At 32.9% G+C, this 19,822-nt stretch overlaps 1 protein-coding gene across 1 annotated transcript in view; it reads right to left on the bottom strand.

The window, feature by feature from the left end:
- Positions 1 to 19,822, bottom strand: part of EPHA3 (EPH receptor A3) — a 519,256-nt gene that overhangs the window by 103,652 nt on the left and 395,782 nt on the right. Inside the window, exon 9 of the mRNA XM_053706037.1 lies at positions 18,620 to 18,687. Coding sequence (XP_053562012.1) covers positions 18,620 to 18,687 — 68 coding nt within the window. The remainder of the gene's footprint in view (positions 1 to 18,619; positions 18,688 to 19,822) is intronic.

The following is a 19,822-nucleotide window of genomic DNA, read 5'->3' as shown; positions in this document are numbered from 1 at the left end:
ACATATGCCAACCTTTATATGGCATGGCATGAAAGAGATGTCATGAGACTCCAAGACCATATGGAAGTCATCTTCTACACACGTTATATCGATGACGTCCTATTGATATGGCATGGGAATGAAAAACATCTTGTCACATGGGTGAGCAATCTGAATAAACTTGAATCTCCTATAAAATTCAAACTTGAGTTTTCCCTAGAATCCATATGCTTTCTTGATCTTAATATCTTTAAGGCTAGGGAGGGTGACTACTGTAGGTTTGGCAAATCACATAGTTGCCATCCATATCATCAGAAGAAAGGGGTAGTCACTTCTCAACTCACCAGTCATGAGGAACAATACAGAGAACTCCACAATGAGTGAACAACTGGACATGATGGGAGAGAAGCTTCTAAAGAGAGGCTATGATGGTAGATTGGTGACTGAGAAGAAGAGAAGAGTGCTTGAACTCATTACTAGAGCTGTAAAGCCACCTGATAGGATGAATTTTGTGACAACATTTGACACTGCCCATGGGATACGCAATACCTCAATGAGGAGATGTCGGGATTTGGTGAAAGTGGAGAAATCCCTACCATACCAACACACAGAATCCCCAAGAATGGCATACATGGAGCACAAAATCTAAGAGATATTCTAGTGGAGTCCGATCAAGTGAAATGTTATTGTAAAACTACATGGCTACAATCAAGTAAGAAAGACTGCTTTCAATGTGGCAACTGTGTAACATGCAACAGCATATTGAGGGGTTCCTCATTCCAGCACCCTTACACCAACAAAAGGTATAAGATCAACCACCGCCTGACGTGCATGAGTGACCATGTCATCTATATCCTCATCTGCCCCTGTTCCCTTTTTTTATGTGGGGAAAACCGTAATGTCTTTCAGGGATCGCATGGCTAATCATAGGTGTGCTATCAGGGAAGCCATTGATAAAGGCGACTCTGAGCAACCTGTAGCCAGACATTTCTGTAAAAAGAAATATAGCGCTGCAAGTCTGAAAAAGATGTTAATAGATCATATACCCCAATGTCTAGAGGGGAACAGGGCCAAAGCATTATTAAGGAGAGAGACAAGATGGATTTACACTTTAGACACTATAATGCCAAAGGGTCTTAATACCCATCTGGATTTCAGTCCCTTCTATCCCTAGCCTCTGATGATGGGACCTGTACTCTTGTTTCTGTCATAAATGGAACAGATTTATTTTCCAAGACACTATTTGGATCCTGCTATGACACATTATATCTCCTTAAACATTGGAATTGTTATTTATCCATATGTGGATGGACCATCACCCGGTTCTCTGATGTTTCTACCATATTCAAAAGGCATGATGCAATGACATAATCCTTAATATACGTATTAGAACAGACTTATGATGTGTTGTTAATATATTATGTATATATATATATATATATATATATAATTTGTATTTACTAGCCCCTTTGCACGCAAAGTTTCTCTTGGGGCTAATTATCATTGTTTTTTTGTTAACACTATGTGGGTATATAATGTAGGGTTATGTGAGGGATGTTATACATGTTTTGTCTCGTGTGTATCATTTGACAAAGGGACCGGACCGGTACCCAAAACGTTATGGCTTTTTAACCTGAGAATAAAAGTTGTTTTGCATTTATATACAAATTCCATTGAGTGATTCCTACATACACGCTATATATATATATATATATATATATATATATATATATATATATATATATATATATATATATATATATATATATATATATAACAATACTGGTATATCTATTCCTATAGATATATAGGTATAGATATCTATTTTACATTAAACATTATCATCGATATATATATAGAAGTATATATTTCAGAACAAAAATTACATTATTTTCTATGTGCAGAAAATAGAAGTGTTAAATATGCTTAACGTGATTAGGTTTTCACAATTTAAGTCGGGTTAGCGCACATGAAGAATTGCTAACTTTGATGCGTGTTATTGAAATATTAAAAAATATTAATACAAATTATTAAAAATTATTATACACACACACATATATATATATATATATATATATATATTATACAGTATATGCAATAATTTTTTATATTTTTAAATATTTTATATGTAATATTTCAAAAACGCGCATTGAGGTTAGCATTTCCTCATGTGCGCTGACTCAACATCGCGTTAGATCTAAAGAGCGAACCCCAATGCGAATAATGCATATTTTACATTCATATGTTCTTCACATAGAACATATTTTAATTTTATATATATATATATATATATTTATATTTATTTTTTCAACTGAATTCCAATTTAAAAACAATATTAAACTATACGGTCGCTTTATTGACGACCTTATAATCATTTGGGACAAGACAGATAATGAGTACACCATAGAACAATTTATGTCCTACATTAACAACAACAAATTAAATCTTGTTTTCACACATAAAAGTGACAACCAATCCATTGATTTCCTAGACCTAAAACTCAGTGCAAATTTGTCATCACTAAAAAATTTTACTTCCACATACAGAAAACCCACTTCAAAAAATACAATTCTAAGGGCAGATTCATGCCATGTTCCACACCTCAAAAAAGGTATACCCAAAGGCCAATATCTACGACTCCGTAGAAACTGTTCCAACTTAGATACCTATAGGCAAGAAGCAAAAGAATTAACCAACAGGCTAGTCAACAGGGGATACAATAGATCTAAACTTGACCTAATCAATAAAGAAGTAGAAAGCACACAGAGGAACACGTTATTCCAGAAAAAGGACAAATCACTAAATGAGGAAAATATAGTATTCTCTACTCAATTTAGTAGGCAATACTATAAAATTTGTAAAGTAATTAAGGATAATTTGACAATACTAAAGAGTGATGACACATTGAAAAAAGTAATATCTAAAGGCATTAAATTTGTAGCTAAAAAAGCTCCATCAATAGGAGACTTAACAAACAAAAAATTCTCAGAGAGACCACAAATACAAACCAATTGGCTGGGCCTTAGCCCTGGATCCTTTAAATGTGGTCACAGACCCTGTAAAAGCTGTGAGTTTACCAACATAACCCACACTTTTACCTCTAGTAACACTAAGGAAACCTACACTATCAAGCAAAGGATAGACTGCACCTCGCAGTATGTAATATACTTGATTACATGTCAACTTTGCTTCCAGCAATACATAGGTATCACTACACGTCCGTTAAAAGATCGTATTAGGGAGCACTTATTATCCCTCATTGAAAAAGAAGCTAGAACCCCTGTGGCCAAACACTTTCGCCAACATGGAATAGGTACTGACCACTTCTCATTCCAAGGAATAGAAAGAATTGTCAAAGAGGCCAGAGGGGGCGACAGAACTGCCAAACTCTTAAAAAGAGAAGTCTTCTGGATAGTCAAATTAAATACTAGATATCCCAATGGGATTAACAGAAGACTGGATGTGGATCTATATGTGTAATCTACTCTATTTGGACACATTCCAATCACTTTAGAACTAACTAAACATGATTGAAGTTAAAAATCCTTTGGAAAACTAGAACTAATAATATACTTGACACATCCCCAACATCCAGTTCATACAATTGAATACACATAATTAATACGACTCTATTTACTCAACTCATCCAGTACATACACAAAACATAAACAATAACAACAATATAACTGACTCTTCTATTCATTTGTCTTTTCAGTGGTCTCCCTAGCAATATATAACCAACACACATATATATACACACCTAAGCTAAGATATTTATTTATATATATTTAATATACATAAAAGAGATTAGCATAGCATTGTTTAGTTCATGATACTTTTAGACCTTGTAATCCATTATTTAACTATAAATTGGACAATAAGTCTTCTTCACATGATTGACCATCATATGCATTGTCTAATCTAGATTCTAGTCTTCCTTAGTAAAGAATTTTCTAATTCCCTAGCCTTTTTTTTAAAAAAAAACATGAATAATACATGCGGGTAATAAAATAGATAAAACAAAAATTAATTTCCCCCTTCAAGATGAAGTGCACTTATATCTAATTAGTCAGCATAGACACTTAGAGCTATATCTTCTAATCTGATGGTAGGAAATTACTTTTTACCTATTCACTTATTCATTGAATATTTCTATTTTTAGTTTCATTTACAATTTTTATTTGTATTTTTTATTTTTATTTTTTATATTTACTCTTATTTTTATCTTTTACTCTCATTCCCATCCCTATTTCTATTTCTATTTTTATTCTTATTCTTACATTTTTAGACCTTTTCACTATTTATCAATATTCTTACTTATTCATTTTTTACTCATTTTTTATCCATTTATCAATGTATCTATTCATGTATTTACCATGAAAATTATCTATGTTCAATTATTTGCCAGTTTTTTCAGTAATCCTTATCCCTAATATCTGTTACATTATATTAATGTTTTATTATTTCATTTATTGATGTGCACCAATCAGTGTTACCGCAGAGTTAACAATATTAGCCTCTGTAATAAATTGAAGACACAAGAGTTAACAACACAAAGGCTACAACTCATTGAAGCAACACTGATTGGTTTAGACCACAGTCCTCTCAGGATTGGTGAAAATCTGGTTTAAAAGGCTCACACTGTTATACTCCATCAGCCTCCGAAGAAGCGCATCCACGCATGCGCGAAACGCGTCAGGCGTTCCTAACTGTGACCCTGCATACCTGTACCTGTTTGGTCTTCTAATAAATTTATGATTTCCAGCATTTCCACAGTGAGCAAGCGTACCTCTTTCTTTGCCTGTTTATATATATATATATATATATATATGATGTTAATGTAAAAATAATAAATTTGACACTATCCTGTAAGTGTAGAACATTGGAATATGAAATATGTACAGTAAATATACATTAAAACACATACAGGCATAAATAAATATGTACATACATATATACAGATACATAAATATACATAAATACACATATTTAGGCATGTATATAAACAATATAGCCCTTTGCAGTCAAACACCTTGTCATATACCATATAGCTTTTAACCCTTATCATTTTTAAAAAAAAATATTTAGATGAATATATTTTTATTAGATAGTGCTTATGAGTGTAACTGTAATTTAGAATGTATTTATGTTGTGTTCAGTGCACATTTTTTTTAACACACTACCCTTTATGTGATAGTTTTAGTCACGCTAACCTGACGATCGTAAAATCCGATTGTGCTCTCGCGATCGTGTTTACTTTTAACTTGTAATACGTGTGCAATTTCCATTGTGCACAAAAAAGACGATATTGCTTGAGCCCAACAGTTAGCGCACCACTTGTAATCTAGCCCTTATTGTTTTTGGAGACATTTTTTATTTGCAGTGTGCAAAATTATATAGTTTCAGAATTTATCACATTCATTGCATGCATTTTACAGCTTTAAAGATAATATAACAGTGAGGGGCCTAGGACATAATTAATTGATTTCCCAATTTATTTGCATGATATAAGTAAGTTAATTTTGTTAACAATTCTTTTTTTGTAGCTGTTTCTTCTGAAAAGAAGCCGCAACAAAAAACATTTATATAAGTCAATGTTATCTCCAAAAAAATGATTTGTCTGCTAAAAAAATCAAAACATATCATTTGTGCAGTTAAAGGGACAGTGTACTTGAAAATGTGTATTGTTTAAAAAAAATAGACAATCCCCTTATTACCCATTCCCCAGTTTTGCATAACCAACACAGTTATATTAATACACTTTTTACCTCTGTGATTACCTTGTATCTAAGCCTCTGCAGACTGCCCCCTTATTTCAGTTCTTTTGACAGACTTGCATTTTATCCAATCAGTGCTGACTCATAAATAACTCCAATGGAGTGAGAGCAATGCTATCTATATGACACACATGAACTAGCACTGTCTAACTGTGAAAACTGTAAAAATGCACTGAGATAAGAAGTGGCCATCAATGGCATAAACATTAGCATATGAGCCTTCCTAGGTTTAATTTCAACAAAAAATACCAAGACAACAAAGCTAATTTGATTATAAAAGTAAATTGGAAAGTTGTTTAAAATTGCATGCCCTATCTGAATCATGAAAGTTTAATTTTGACTTTACTGTCCTTTTAAGACAAAAATGCTTAAAAGTGTAAATGCATGAATATAATGACACTGTTTTGCCTTGTAAAATTATTCACCTCTACATAAACTTTCAAGATGTTAAAACACATCTTGGTTAATCCAGCAAGGAAATGGTTGCAATTAAAACCATATGCTGAATCCTATTGCACCAAGTCAGTTTGATCATTTGATCAAAGCAAATCAGGGATACTAACTGTGCAGTAACTAAACATTTAGGTCATTTGGGAAAGTGTTTTACAATAAACCCAGGTGAATATTTTTTTCCCTGTGTGCTTTCATGTCATACTGTACAGGCTCAGTGTTTTAAACTGACACAGCTGATACATTGATCATGACACACAACAACCTGTAATTACAAACTTAGATTGGAAAACCAAAGATTTAAAATAGTTTGATATGATTTGACTTTACAAATGAATTATTAAATTCAAATTTATCATGTGGACATCTTACCTATTATATCTGTTCTGTTCTTGGTTTTCTTATGACATGTAATGATATATTGCTTTTCTAATTGCAAGGGGAGTTGTTACGTCAGGTGGAGCCTATTACCTTACTATTTATATTACTTTTTCTTTCTCTCAAAAAACATAAAAAGAGGTGGCTGGGATTACATAGGGCAGGCCAAAAATAAATATCATTACAATCAAGATCATCAATGACAAAACAATTAACATACCCTTTGGTATTTATTATTTATACAGGCCTGGGCTATACTCTATTACCTTGCTAAAGAAAAAAATATATATCATGGAAATAAATGGAGGATAAAAAATAAAAATATTTTTAAATATATCTGTGAATTATAGAACATGAAAGGAAGGATTATGGTCTATTCAGCTTTTCTAAATATAATTGAATTATGTCATATGACTTAAATTTACAATAATAATATGAAAAAAAAAACCTTCATATTGTCATTATGCACTTATTTTTATTTGGTTTAACAATTATGCTGTGTTCCTATAAATTAAAAGTCAGTCAGGTAAGAATTGGTTGTTTGTTTTTTTTTTTATTATATTTAAAGGGACTGTAAAGTCCAAATTAAACTTTCATAATTCTGATAGGGCATGTAATTTTAAACAACTTTCCAATTTACTTTTATTATCAAATTTGCTTTGTTCTCTTGGTATTCTTAGTTGAAAGCTAAACCTAGGTAGGATCATATGCTAATTTCTAAGCTCTTGTAGGCTGCTTCATATCTGAATGCATTTGACAGTTTTTCACAGCTAGAGGGTGTTAGTTCATGTGTGCCATATAGATAACATTGTGCTCATGCCCATGGAGTTATTTAAGAGTCAGCACTAATTGCCTGAAATGTAAGTCTGTCAAAAGCATATTTTATATCTCTATCTAGCTATATTAAAAAATCAGTAGGAAATTCATTTTAATCAAGCACCATTTTTGTTTTTTAACTGTTATCCAAATGCCATTCCATTAGTCTATGCGGCATTGGCTAACTCAGGTACAGATAACTAGAGGAACGTGAGATGATTCTATATGTTTATTTTTGGCTTAACTTTACATATTTAGATAAATCCTGATGTTGAAGATGAAGACAGTTGACAGCAATATTTCTTGATGGAGTTTTATGTACAAATGGGTGCATGTAAGTTACGCACACGACACTGGCTATTTTTTCCATTTTAGGCATGTGGGATGAGCATGTGGAATGATTGTGAAGTACAATTGTGCTCTCACAAAAGTGATAGTTGCCCTTCACTCAGTAATACCAGCACACGCAAATGTGCACTGGTATAACAAGTTAAGTGCAATGCGAACGTGACCATGCGTTCGCATTGCCTGGAAGCATTGCACTTACGAGAGTGTGCTTCCATAGGCTCCAATGGGAGCCTCGTTCTGATGCCGTGAGACACGGCAAATAACCTAGCACAGCGCAGCTAATGAATATATACACATATATTTATGTGTTTATATGCGTATATACACATTTTAACACATAAATATATATTAAAAAGAGGTCTGACCTCTGTTTAATTTCACTTAGCACAAAGTGCTAACACGAGCATTAACTAGCCACTTGTAATATATACCCCTTTACAACTGCACATTAAATTAGCACTTCACTTGTAATCACTTGAGTACTCATACATAGGTTACATCTAGTATCTGTACTAGGTATCTATACCAGCATAAAGTGGTTATTGCAAACAACACATAGTTTAGTGCTCTAAACACCTACCTAGGTATCTCTTCAACAAAGAATACCATGGGAACAAAGCAAACTTGATAATAAAACTTAGAAAGATTTTTACATTTCCATGCTCGGTCTGAATCACAAAAAAAATTTTTTTTGCTTTATATCCCTTTAATGTTATATATTTAAATTTAAAATGCATTTACTTCATATATTCCAGACAAAGAAAAGCCAACACATTAAATGTAGCTTGAGAAATGCTCTGAGATTCCATATCATTTATCTCTTTCTCTTTCTACAGTTCCACCCATAATTGGCAAATACCTTTGTTAGGAGTATTTTAATATTTTGCCAACTATTTCTATTTTATTTTTTCATTCACCGTTGTGAACTGAAAGACAAATGACTCCTCTATTAAAATAGTTAAATCCATCCAATTGTATTATGCTTCCATATTTCATCAATTTTACATTGTGCCATAATGGGATTATGTTTCATATATACTAGCTGTGGTTACAGTGCATAAGCCAGAGAATAGTCTGTAACATAAAATGTAGAAATGACAAGTGTTTGGCTAATTTAATGTAGAACATGATTATTATCTGTGGTCTATAAAGAGTCACAAAGCCAGTTTGCCAGATATTATGCTAGTGATGTACCATTAGTATTAGAGTTTATGCTGCAGAAAATAAGCTTACACACTCCACTGCTGATTTCTTTTAATATTGGCTCCTTGAGGTCCCCCAGAGATGAGGGGAAGCAGGGCTACAATGGCAATAATCTCTTCTCACCAATAATTAGGGGCAGCGCAAGTCGTAAATGGGTTCTGTCATGAATAACAGATAATAAACACATGCACATGTGTTAAGCCCTTCTGTTCTGCAGCTCATTCTGAGCAAACATAATCATTTTTATTCTCATTTTAACAGTGTGATTTGCCCCCAAGCTAACAAAGTCTAAGAAGTGCTATTCAGACAGGGGCCGCAAAGGAGGTAAAACACATTTCTAATTCTTTGAAGGAGATTTATAGGATTTTAAGTAATACTATTGGGGACACAGTAGTACAAGGTTGTGTTTTTTAGTTTTGTTTTTTTTTTTTCAAATAAACTTTGTTAAACTCACCAATACATAGTGTTAATTAGTGCATTTAGGCAACATATATTTATTCATCTTGGTTTTTATTTGAATCTATTCACAACTTAAGTTTTCAAATTTGGTGTCTATTTGCAAATAAATGGTAATAATAATATAAATAATAATAACTAAATATAAATGACCACATATGTGACCAGACTATATTACAAATGATTATTTCACCAAAATTATTGTTCTGCATTATAAAGTCTATTTTATATTAGTATTACTCATCTCCAGTCTTCAGTTTCCACTAACAGGGCTTATTTTTATTATGTAAAAGGGCATTAAAACTGTTTGAGATTGTCATATAAAATATTTATTTATGTGTGGTAAAACTTTGCAATATACTTTCATTATTTATTTTGGACCTGTTTTCCTATAATTTAACTCTAAAAATGAATTTCTATAAAGTAACCGATGCCGTCATGTTGGAACCTAGATTTTCCTCATATCTATCTCCCTGCTGAGGACAGTTAGGGATGGATATAACACTGGCAATAAAAGAAATGTGCAAACAAGGCATTGTGGAAACCCTTTTATTAAGTGACTTAAACACACCCTTGCTTGTACACTCTCTTTTATGGCCTGTTTTATATCTTTATCTAATTGTTCTCAGTAGATAATGGGAAAACTCAGGTTCCAATATGGTGGCACCCATTACTTTTAAGAAACTACACCCTTACACATATATCCTTAATATTTAGACAATCAATATAATGTTTTAAAATCCATTGCTTATTTGCTGATAGGGATACTGCAAGTAAAACCTTTTCTGCACAGTGAAAACTTACTATTTCGTGTGAATGAAGAGGCTCCATAGTTCCAAAGTTAGAAATCTCACCATTTTGCAAAAGTATGATTTACAGTAAATGGGAAAAGTTGCTGCCATTTTTTTCTGTGAGCATTAATATCCCATACTATGAATCTTGATTCTAGAATAAAACCTTGCTAAATTAAAAAAAAAAAGTTATTTTTTTACAATAGTTAAACAAAGTTAGAAAAAAAATTATAATAATGATCAATTTTGCATGATAATGCACATATATAGCACATGCTACACACATGCACTGTTTACCCATAATGCCTCATCTCAAATAGATAAATAATTGATTTACAAGTTTTTCCATTACTTCAATTAGGTAAAATTCACACATGTAAATTGACAATCACATTTCCTATAGTTTGTTTGATAAGTAGTGGCACTCTACAAGAATAACATAAAAACAACAAACAAATTAAACAAATGAAACAACTTTAAATGGCCTCTGTAGACAACAGTATCTATTGTTATAATTGTTCTAATGTACATTTAGTGTGCATATTTTGGATTACATACAACATAACCATACAGACCAATAGCTGGGACTACAATTCCCAAAAACCTCTGCTGCCAACTGTTTCTATTGAGCATGTCTTCATTAATTTTTTGAGCTGCTTGTTTCTACTGATCATTCTTGAAATATATTAAAGCAAGCAACTTTAAACCTTACATCTCAACAATCACTGCTTGCTTCTTTCACAAATTTCAAAGAAATTCATTCAAAATACAAGGTTACAGGCACTTGAAAAACATTGAAGAGCCTATTTGAAGAAACGATAGCTGTTAAATATTGGATTTTAAGGTCAATTAATAAATGACTTAACAACATTTGCAGTAATAATCAATGTAAAGTACAAAATAGCACAAAAATAGACTACAGAAACAAATGACATAACCTACTAATCAGAGTGCTTCTGACTTCACTGCAGTGTTAATTAACAGAACATTTTGCACATCCAGATGTATCAGCCTCCTGGTATAAATTATATATTCGCTGGAGACACAATTTATCCAAGTTTTATGACTGTTTATTGAGATCACAAAATCTAGTTCAGCATAATATAAGTCATTTACCTCATTACATTGGCTACAACATTTTGCTTAACAGCAAAAACACACAAATGCAAGAAAAAAAATCAGAATACTAGGCTGTTAGTATGGCATAACAGGAATGCATGGTTTGCAGATCCTGTTGGGCGCAAGATCATATGAACAATTTAATGTCGTGAGTGGTGGTGGTATAATATTTATGATCCATTGGAATGCACCTCTGTATAATACAGTCCACCTGAAAGGATCTCAGCTATAAATCTGATGCTATTTACCAGAAATTTAATTTTAATAAATATTTCAATATAATTTATTTGTAAAAATATATATATAAAGCAAAATATATTTATATTTTATACATATAAAAAAATATTTTGAACCTAATGTGATAGTAGTCTAGTATGGTTCAGTAACTGATGCTAAAGCATATTTTATCATTATAGTAGAAACTTAAACAAGTTGACAAACCTGAAAATCCCAAGACCGGAACTTCATATCCAGAAGTGTTAAGAGCCACTCTAATCAAGCTTTAAACCTGACAATAGAACTTTTCCTTTAATTCATTATTCAAGGGACCTCATAGACCTAATGCACCTTACAACAGAAGTTTTTCAAAACAAACTTTAGAGAAGCTATGCCAGCAAATCGGAGGCAACGAGTTCTATGTTGCACACAGGTATTGAATATTTATTTTAAGGTTTATCTACAGTGGAGTTGGTCAACTGCTGCGCAGTACAATCCTTTGGTCACCAAGCAATTTTCAAATGTTTTTAATAATTGTTTTTGTCTCACGTTATTAGTGTGAACAAACTCCCATGCTTCTTGATAAAAGATGGTGGGTGATTTCATTGTGAGCACCAGAAGAGAACGAATATATACGGATAAAAAAATAGAAAAGTCTTAAACTGAATACACGGATGCAGCATCTCAAGTCTAAAGAGTCCAAAAAGGTAGCATCTAATTTTAAAGAAAAATAATAAATTAGGTTAATGGTTTTTTTTTAACATTATATATTAAAGGGTCATAATAGCTGATAAATTACAAGACTATTGAACCTACACTACTGTGTGTTTAACACACAGTAGTGTAGGGTCGATAGTCTTGTAATTTGGATGCTTGGGACCCACAGAACACTGCTGGTCCAGAGTGGAACCCACCGCTGATCCAATCAGCAGTGCTGGTTGCACAACCCAGAAAGTACACTGGGAGGATATAAGAATAAGTGTTGAGTCTTATAATAAATACCAAATATGCTAATGTAATATAAGACAAGTGTGCTCAACAGTGTCAGATGCAATAGACATGTTTTTCAGCAGAGTATCAAAGGGACATTAAAGTCATTTTTACATAAGCATTGAATATCTCAGCCTTAAATGGACACTCAAGTCAAAATTAAACTTTCATGATTCAGATAGACCAGGCGATTTTAAACAACTTTCCATTTTACTTCCATTAACAAAATATGCTCAGTCTTTATATATATATACACTTTTTGAGTCATCAGCTGAGCATGTGCAATCATTCACAGAATATATGTATATGCATTTGTGATTGGCTAATAGCTGTCACATTATACAGGAGGAGTGGAAATAGACATAACTTTGAAATTTGTCACAAAAAAAATCTACTAATCATTTGAAGTTGAGACTAAAGGGTAGATTTATCAAATGTCCGCCCGACATCACTAAATGCCAACAGCATACGCTGTCTGCATTTATCATTGCACAAGCATTTCTAGTGGAATGCTTGTGCTATGCCACCCCCTGCACATTCATAGCAGGGGGTGTCAATCATCCCGATCATATCCTCAGAGGTGGCGGACGAGTTAAGGAACAGCGGTCCTACGACCACTGCTTCTTAACTTAAGTATCAGGCGGACGCCACGGACCTGAAACTTCGGGGGTAGATTGCAGCATCCGCTGCTTGATAAATCTACCCCTAAGTGCTATTGCATTGTCTTGTTATCATGCATTTGTAGATTATGCAAATTCACTGCATTTACTGGTCCTGAAATGAAAACATATACTTTATTAGTGATCAAACTCTGCACATTTTGCTAGAAACTACTTGATCCCTGGTTGGTATTTGTATCTTATAATTGTGGCCAATTTTGATAAGCTATAAATGAGCTTGTGCACTGCTCTAAGAAATCACTATACACTATGTAGCTGGTCCAGCCAATCTGCAGTATTTTGCCTCCCTTGGGAGCATGGGGCAAGGAAATTTGTTACACAAAACTAAGATATTTTTAAATCAATGCATATTGCAAGGTTGTTTCATTAACATTCATTAAATTAATGTATTAAATAATGGAGAAAGCGAAACAATAGGAAGATGAAACCCAAAATGTTTCTTCCAGGATTCAGATAGAGAACACAATTAAAAACAAGTTTCCATTTCAGTTTTTTTATTGAATGTGCGTTCTTCTCATTGTATTGTTTGCTGAAAAAAATAGATAGGAAGTGTGCATGTGGGGAACTACATGGTATCAAACACTGCTGCCCCCTAGTGTACCTGCAAATCTATAACATTGTTAGAAGCCTTCTTCTCAAATCTACCTTTATTGCTCTAGACCACTGGTTTTCAAACCTGGTCTTAGGCCTCCCTAACAGGCCACATTTTGAGGATATCTAAACTGGAGCACAATTTAAATAGCTAGCTGATTAGTAAACATTGTTATTTTATCTGCTGTCCTCCAAGGTAATTCTGAAACTCTGGCCTGTTGGGGAGGCCTGAGGACAGGTTTAATAACCAGTGCTCTAGACGCTCCTAAGCCTACCTACCTGCTCTATCTGAATCATAAAACTAAAATTTGGGACTCATGTGCCTTTAAATTACCTTTACTGTGTGTAGACCGGTTGCTACTTTCTGTTTCAGTAAAATAAGCAGAACAGAAGTCAGACTGCAGAGGTTAAAAAGAGAACTGCACTTAATAGAGTGTAGTTGGTCTGTGAATGACAGCTCTTGCAGAAGTCTAAAATCAACATTCCGATAAGAAGGGAATGACAGTAGCAGAGATGAAAGAATGTAAATTATAAGTGCCCAAGGAGGTTCATGGGAATAAGACAGAACACACAAAATGTACTTCTTATTATAGCCAATAAGCTTCACTGCGTTACATACATCAATGGTAATGGAATGTATTTGTTTAAAATCCACTTTAAATATAATATCAGTATGTTTGCACTGTTACTAACTGGGTGTAAATATGAAGCGTTGCGTTGTTTAGAACAGCTGTTATTTTACAGATCCAAACCCTCTATAACTTTTCTTAGTGCTACATTTCTGTATAGGGGCCCCCAAGACTTGCTATGTTTACAGTTTTTTTGTTCTTATAGCATCAACTGCACAAGTTAAAAGTAAATTATGAAAATCTTTAGGTATGCCAGTTCATTATCTTTAATCCAGTTAAAGGGACACAATGCTTCTCCAATCTATACAATGTAACAACACATAAACATGTTGACATTTTTTTTTAAATAAAGCTATTTATAAGGACATTAAACATCTGTTGCTTTTGAGTAAAATTGTGTTTGTCCCACACTCCCTAGTGGCCAAAAAGCAAACTGCGTAGCCTGCTAGATGCTGCAAATCAAACAGAACATTTTGGCAATTTGCAGCATTTTGAAAACTTAGGTTACAGAATTTATTTTTTGTCCTCTATAGTAACCAAATCCAAATTTTTACACAAAAACAAAGAATTGTTTAATGTCCCTTTAAATATAAATGTAAACTAATATACCAGTATCAGTCGTGCATTTCCTACTAATGGTCATAAGCTGATAGCTATTTCGACTAATGCTCAATGGCCGTTTACAGGAAATACCTTTCAACAAATGAGCAATAAAAGGAATTAATTGTTAGCCAATAAGCATTTGATGGAAGTGCCTCTCAGCCAGGGCCCGATTCTAAAAACTTTGCTGGGCCAGACGTGGCTTTCCTCATCAACACTCATAGGGGCTGCTCTCAGGGAATTCTGGGCAAAGCAAAGTTATCAGGTAGAAGGGGGCAAACTGTATCAATAAATCCTGCAGTCAATACCAATCAGATTACCCTTCTTTGTATAGTATCTTACAGTCACCTCTATTGTTGTATACATGTGCTTTTCTATTACGGTAATAGTTTTTGCCTATTTTGACACAATCTCACCACCTTTTAGCTTGCAAGAAAAAACAGTAAATTCTGCTGGGGGGGGGGGGAAATATCTAAAGAATACGCCAGACACATTTCAGCTACACCCATGAAACATCCCTGTTCAGCACACTAGCAGAGGTGGAGAAACTCATTTTACAATAAGGACAGCAATATGTTTTGAATTTGTATTATAGATTACATAGCGCTTTGTATATGCAGCTTTATTTCTATTTCTAATGTGCACCTTAAATCATTTTGTTACCGCACTAATTCAATACCAATATAATTTTTTTCAGAAAACGTGATTTTTGCAGAACACGTTCATTATGATTTTGAATGCTTTTGACTCTGTATTTTTATTTTAAAGTGTATTAATATAACTTTGTTGATTATGCAAAACTGGGGAATGGGTAATAAAGGGATTATCTATCTTTTTAAACAACAACAATTCTGGTGTAGACTGTCCCTTTAAAGGACCAGAAATACAGTAGATTTTTTTTTTACAAATTTCCAAGTTATGTCTATTTCCACACCTCTTGTATCATGTGACAGATATCAGCCAATAACAAATGCAAATACATTTTTCTATGAATTCTTGCACATGCTCAGTAGTGTAAAATATAAAAAAAACTGTGTACATTTTGTTAATGGAAGTAAATTGAAAAATTGTTTAAAATTGCATACTCTATCTGAATCATTAAAGTTTAATTTTGACTTAAGTGTCCCTTTAAAAGGAGGGAACATCTCTTTGCAAGACACACTGATCGCAAAGTAAAAAATGCCTTTATAGAGTTAGGACAGGGGCTTAAATAGATTTCTTACAGAATTTAAAAAAAGTGAACTTTATAGAATCTGGCCCCCAGTAAAGATTTGTAGGATGTACAAAATTAATACAGTCATGTTAATTGCAGTTAAAGTATAAAAGGCTTTACTTCAACATGTTTATATTCTGAGTTTGGTGCCATTTAAACATGCTAATCAAATACATTTAAACATATACAGATACGTTCATATAGCACGCAAATATATGAATGTTTGTGCATATGTTATAATCATAAAAGTAAAAAAGATATAATGCACGATGTAAGGGTTAGTATTATGTCTGGTCTAATCCTTAGTAATGTTCTCCAAACTATAAGTCTGTAAACTGTAAGAAACTGATATTTCACTGATGCTTCTTTGCACTCATCACTGTGCTAATTATTGTGTTGGTGTATGAGATCATCTGACACCCACATATCTATACCGCACACCCCTCCTCATGCTTCTGACATGTAAGTTAATAGAGCAGATCCATCAAGAGTGTAGTCATGATTGGTCTACTGAGGCAAAAAACAAAACAAGAGTGGAAATATTCAATCACAAAAAAATTAAGTACTTTCCTTATTTTCAGTTTTTATTTCCGTTATGTTTCATGAATAATGTTTCTCCATCTTCAGACCACTATCCCAGAAATGTCACAGTAATAACTTCAGAAAATAGGAGACTACAGAGTTTGTTTGTGCTTAATATGATAATCATTTTTGGGAACCCCCCTCCTTTGACTCTGATGTAGTGCATCCTATACAGTAGATATATATTGTATATAACCACCCCTACTAATCATTGAGTTCAGAGCCCCTGTGCACAAAGAAAGGTCCATGAAGACATGATTAGACCAACATCAGTGCCCCACCCCACAAGTTCTTTTTTGTCCAAATGGGAAAAATTTCAACCGACACACTCACCAGAAGAATGGTGGATGTTAGAGCCACAAAGCAGGGAGGTAACTCCATAGATGTTTCTCAGCATTACACTAATTAAAGGGATATGAAACCCAAAAAATGTATTTTGTGAATCAGACAGAGCATACCATTTTACAAAAGTTTCCAATTTACTTTCCAATCTAATTTCCATCATTGCCATGAAATTCTTTATTGAAGACATACTAGTTCGGCATCTGGAGCACTTTATGGCAAGAAAAAGTGCTGCCATCTATTGCTCTTTCAAATGGGTAAAATTCTTGCAAAACAGCTGCCATATAGTGCTCAAGAAATGGGCATACACGCCTGCTTGTCAAAAAAAGATACCAAGAGAACGAAGAAAATTGATAATAGAAGTAAATTAAAAGTTGCATGCTCTATCTGACTCATGAAAGAAAAAAAATGGGTTTCATATCCCTTTAATATTAAACTTACATAAATAGATGAAGCTGTCACATACAATAAAAATTACAGGGACAAAAATGCTTTCCAATATTAATATAAAATGTTCACTTGACACTTGTTTTTGTTTTCAGTTCAGTGAAAAATTAAATTCTTATCATATTAACTATGAATATGCAAAAGTTATGACAAGAACAATTGTTTTCTGAACATGTTTGTTCTACACAAATGTGGAATATTTTCAGATAATTTGTTTTTGCAAATAAAATGTTATCTTTTCCTATAATGAATGTAGAATTCGTACATTGACTGCAGCATTCCAATTCTATTCAGCTGTTGAGTCTTAAAGACGTCTATGTAAGTCTATGGGAATCAACTTTTAAATTAAATGTTCAGATGTAAAATTTAAATATAACAAGTAATTTCATTTGTTCTACAGTAATATTCAGATGGTGGAACAAATGATAAGGTGCATATCAGATATTTCACTATTCTTAGGACCCCATTTATCATTGACTTTTTAATGTTTTATGGTGTGAATTATTGTTTAAGCCTTTTTTTTTTCATTTTCATTGCATTACATTAATTAGTTCATGTAAGTGTGGTTTCTGTTGAAATATTAAATAGTTGAAAATGTATAGTTAACTTACATGTACTAGTAGGTTCTAGGAGAATGTACTTTCTTTTTCAAAATGTTTAACAATATAATTACAGTATTTCAAGAACAATAAATTACGCTTTTCAGCTAAAAAACAAAACTGAAAACTTTTTCAATATAGTAAGTCTCCTAGTAAATTTGATACATTTCTGAAATCATTTTTTGCAGTAATGAAATTCTGCTAAATAGACTCCAAGCATTTTTATCATAAGAAACAAGGGAAATGTTGGGCAAAACTGCAGTATGTTAAATTACTTGTCTTATTTTCCAATCATTTCACTCCCATTAGTTCACATTTGTTCTGGGAGGAACAGCAGCTATGGGAATACAAATATGAAGCTATTGTTCCCACATGATCAGCGCTAACAATGAAATATAAATCATAGTACTTACAATGCCCATTTCCGAAATGAAGTCTTTTTTCATCAGGACTTTGCATTGCCTTATTGTATCCACAGAATCTACAGAAGAAAATACTAATGTTAATATTCTCAATAAAGTGGAAAATATACTTATGTGATAGTATAACACTATAAATGAACTATGATGTATTTAACTATGTATACTGCAGAAAGTTAAAAGCAGAATTCTGCAAGAGATGTTTGCATGCTGAAATATAAATTCAAGAGACATTACAGTCATTTTTTCATACTAAAAAGGGCATGTTTTTGTCCACCAATAGAACTGTTGGGATAGTCTTCATCAGCCAATAAGCACTAGCAGTACTGCTGTTTTAGTTCCACTTTAAACATAAACAGCTTTTACTTAAAGGGGCATATATATTATTCAATTTGCTTTCTATCATGTCAATTAAAGAGCATCAGTTAAAGGGACAGTCTACACCAAAACTTTTCTTATTTAAAAAGATAGATAATCCCTTTATTACCCATTCCTCTTTTTTGCATAACCAACACAGTTATATTAATATACTTTTTACCTCTGTGATTACCTTGTATCTAAGCCTTTGCAGATCGCCTCCTTATCTATTTGACAGACATGCAGTGTAGTCAATCAGTGAAGACTCCTAAATAACTTCACAGGAGTGAGCACAATGTTATCTATATGACACATGTGAACTAGCACAGTCTAACTGTGAAAAACTTTCAAAATGCTCTGAGCTAGGAGGCGGTTTTCAACGGTTTAGAAATCAGTTTGAGCCTAGCTAGGTTTAGCTTTTCAAAAATACCACTAAGGGAACAAAGCACATTTGATGATAAAAGTAAATTGGAAAGTTGTTTAAAATTGCATGCCCTATCTGAATCATGAAAGTTTAGTTTTGACTTTACTGTACCTTTAAACATGCTAAAATATGTTTGTGTAAATAAACTGTTTAAACTGACATAATTCCTACAGAAAATAAAACATTGGTTTACTCGCCACAGAAACATCATTTTTTTCAAAAAACAAAGCTCTATAATACATTTTTAAAAACATTTTCTTTTCTTTTTTTTTTTTGATGATGTTTGAGTGCAAAGTCATTTTAAGTCATTGAGGTGAGGATGTAACTTAAAGCAGGATATGACAAACAAATGAAGATCATAATGAACATAACACAGTACTGTAATAATTACACAATCAAACATCATTTATACAAAC

The sequence above is a fragment of the Bombina bombina genome, chromosome 3 (genome assembly GCF_027579735.1).
Source record: "Bombina bombina isolate aBomBom1 chromosome 3, aBomBom1.pri, whole genome shotgun sequence".
NCBI lineage: Eukaryota > Metazoa > Chordata > Amphibia > Anura > Bombinatoridae > Bombina > Bombina bombina.
Note: the sequence above shows the minus strand (reverse complement) of the source record. Positions and strands in the feature narration are given on the sequence as shown.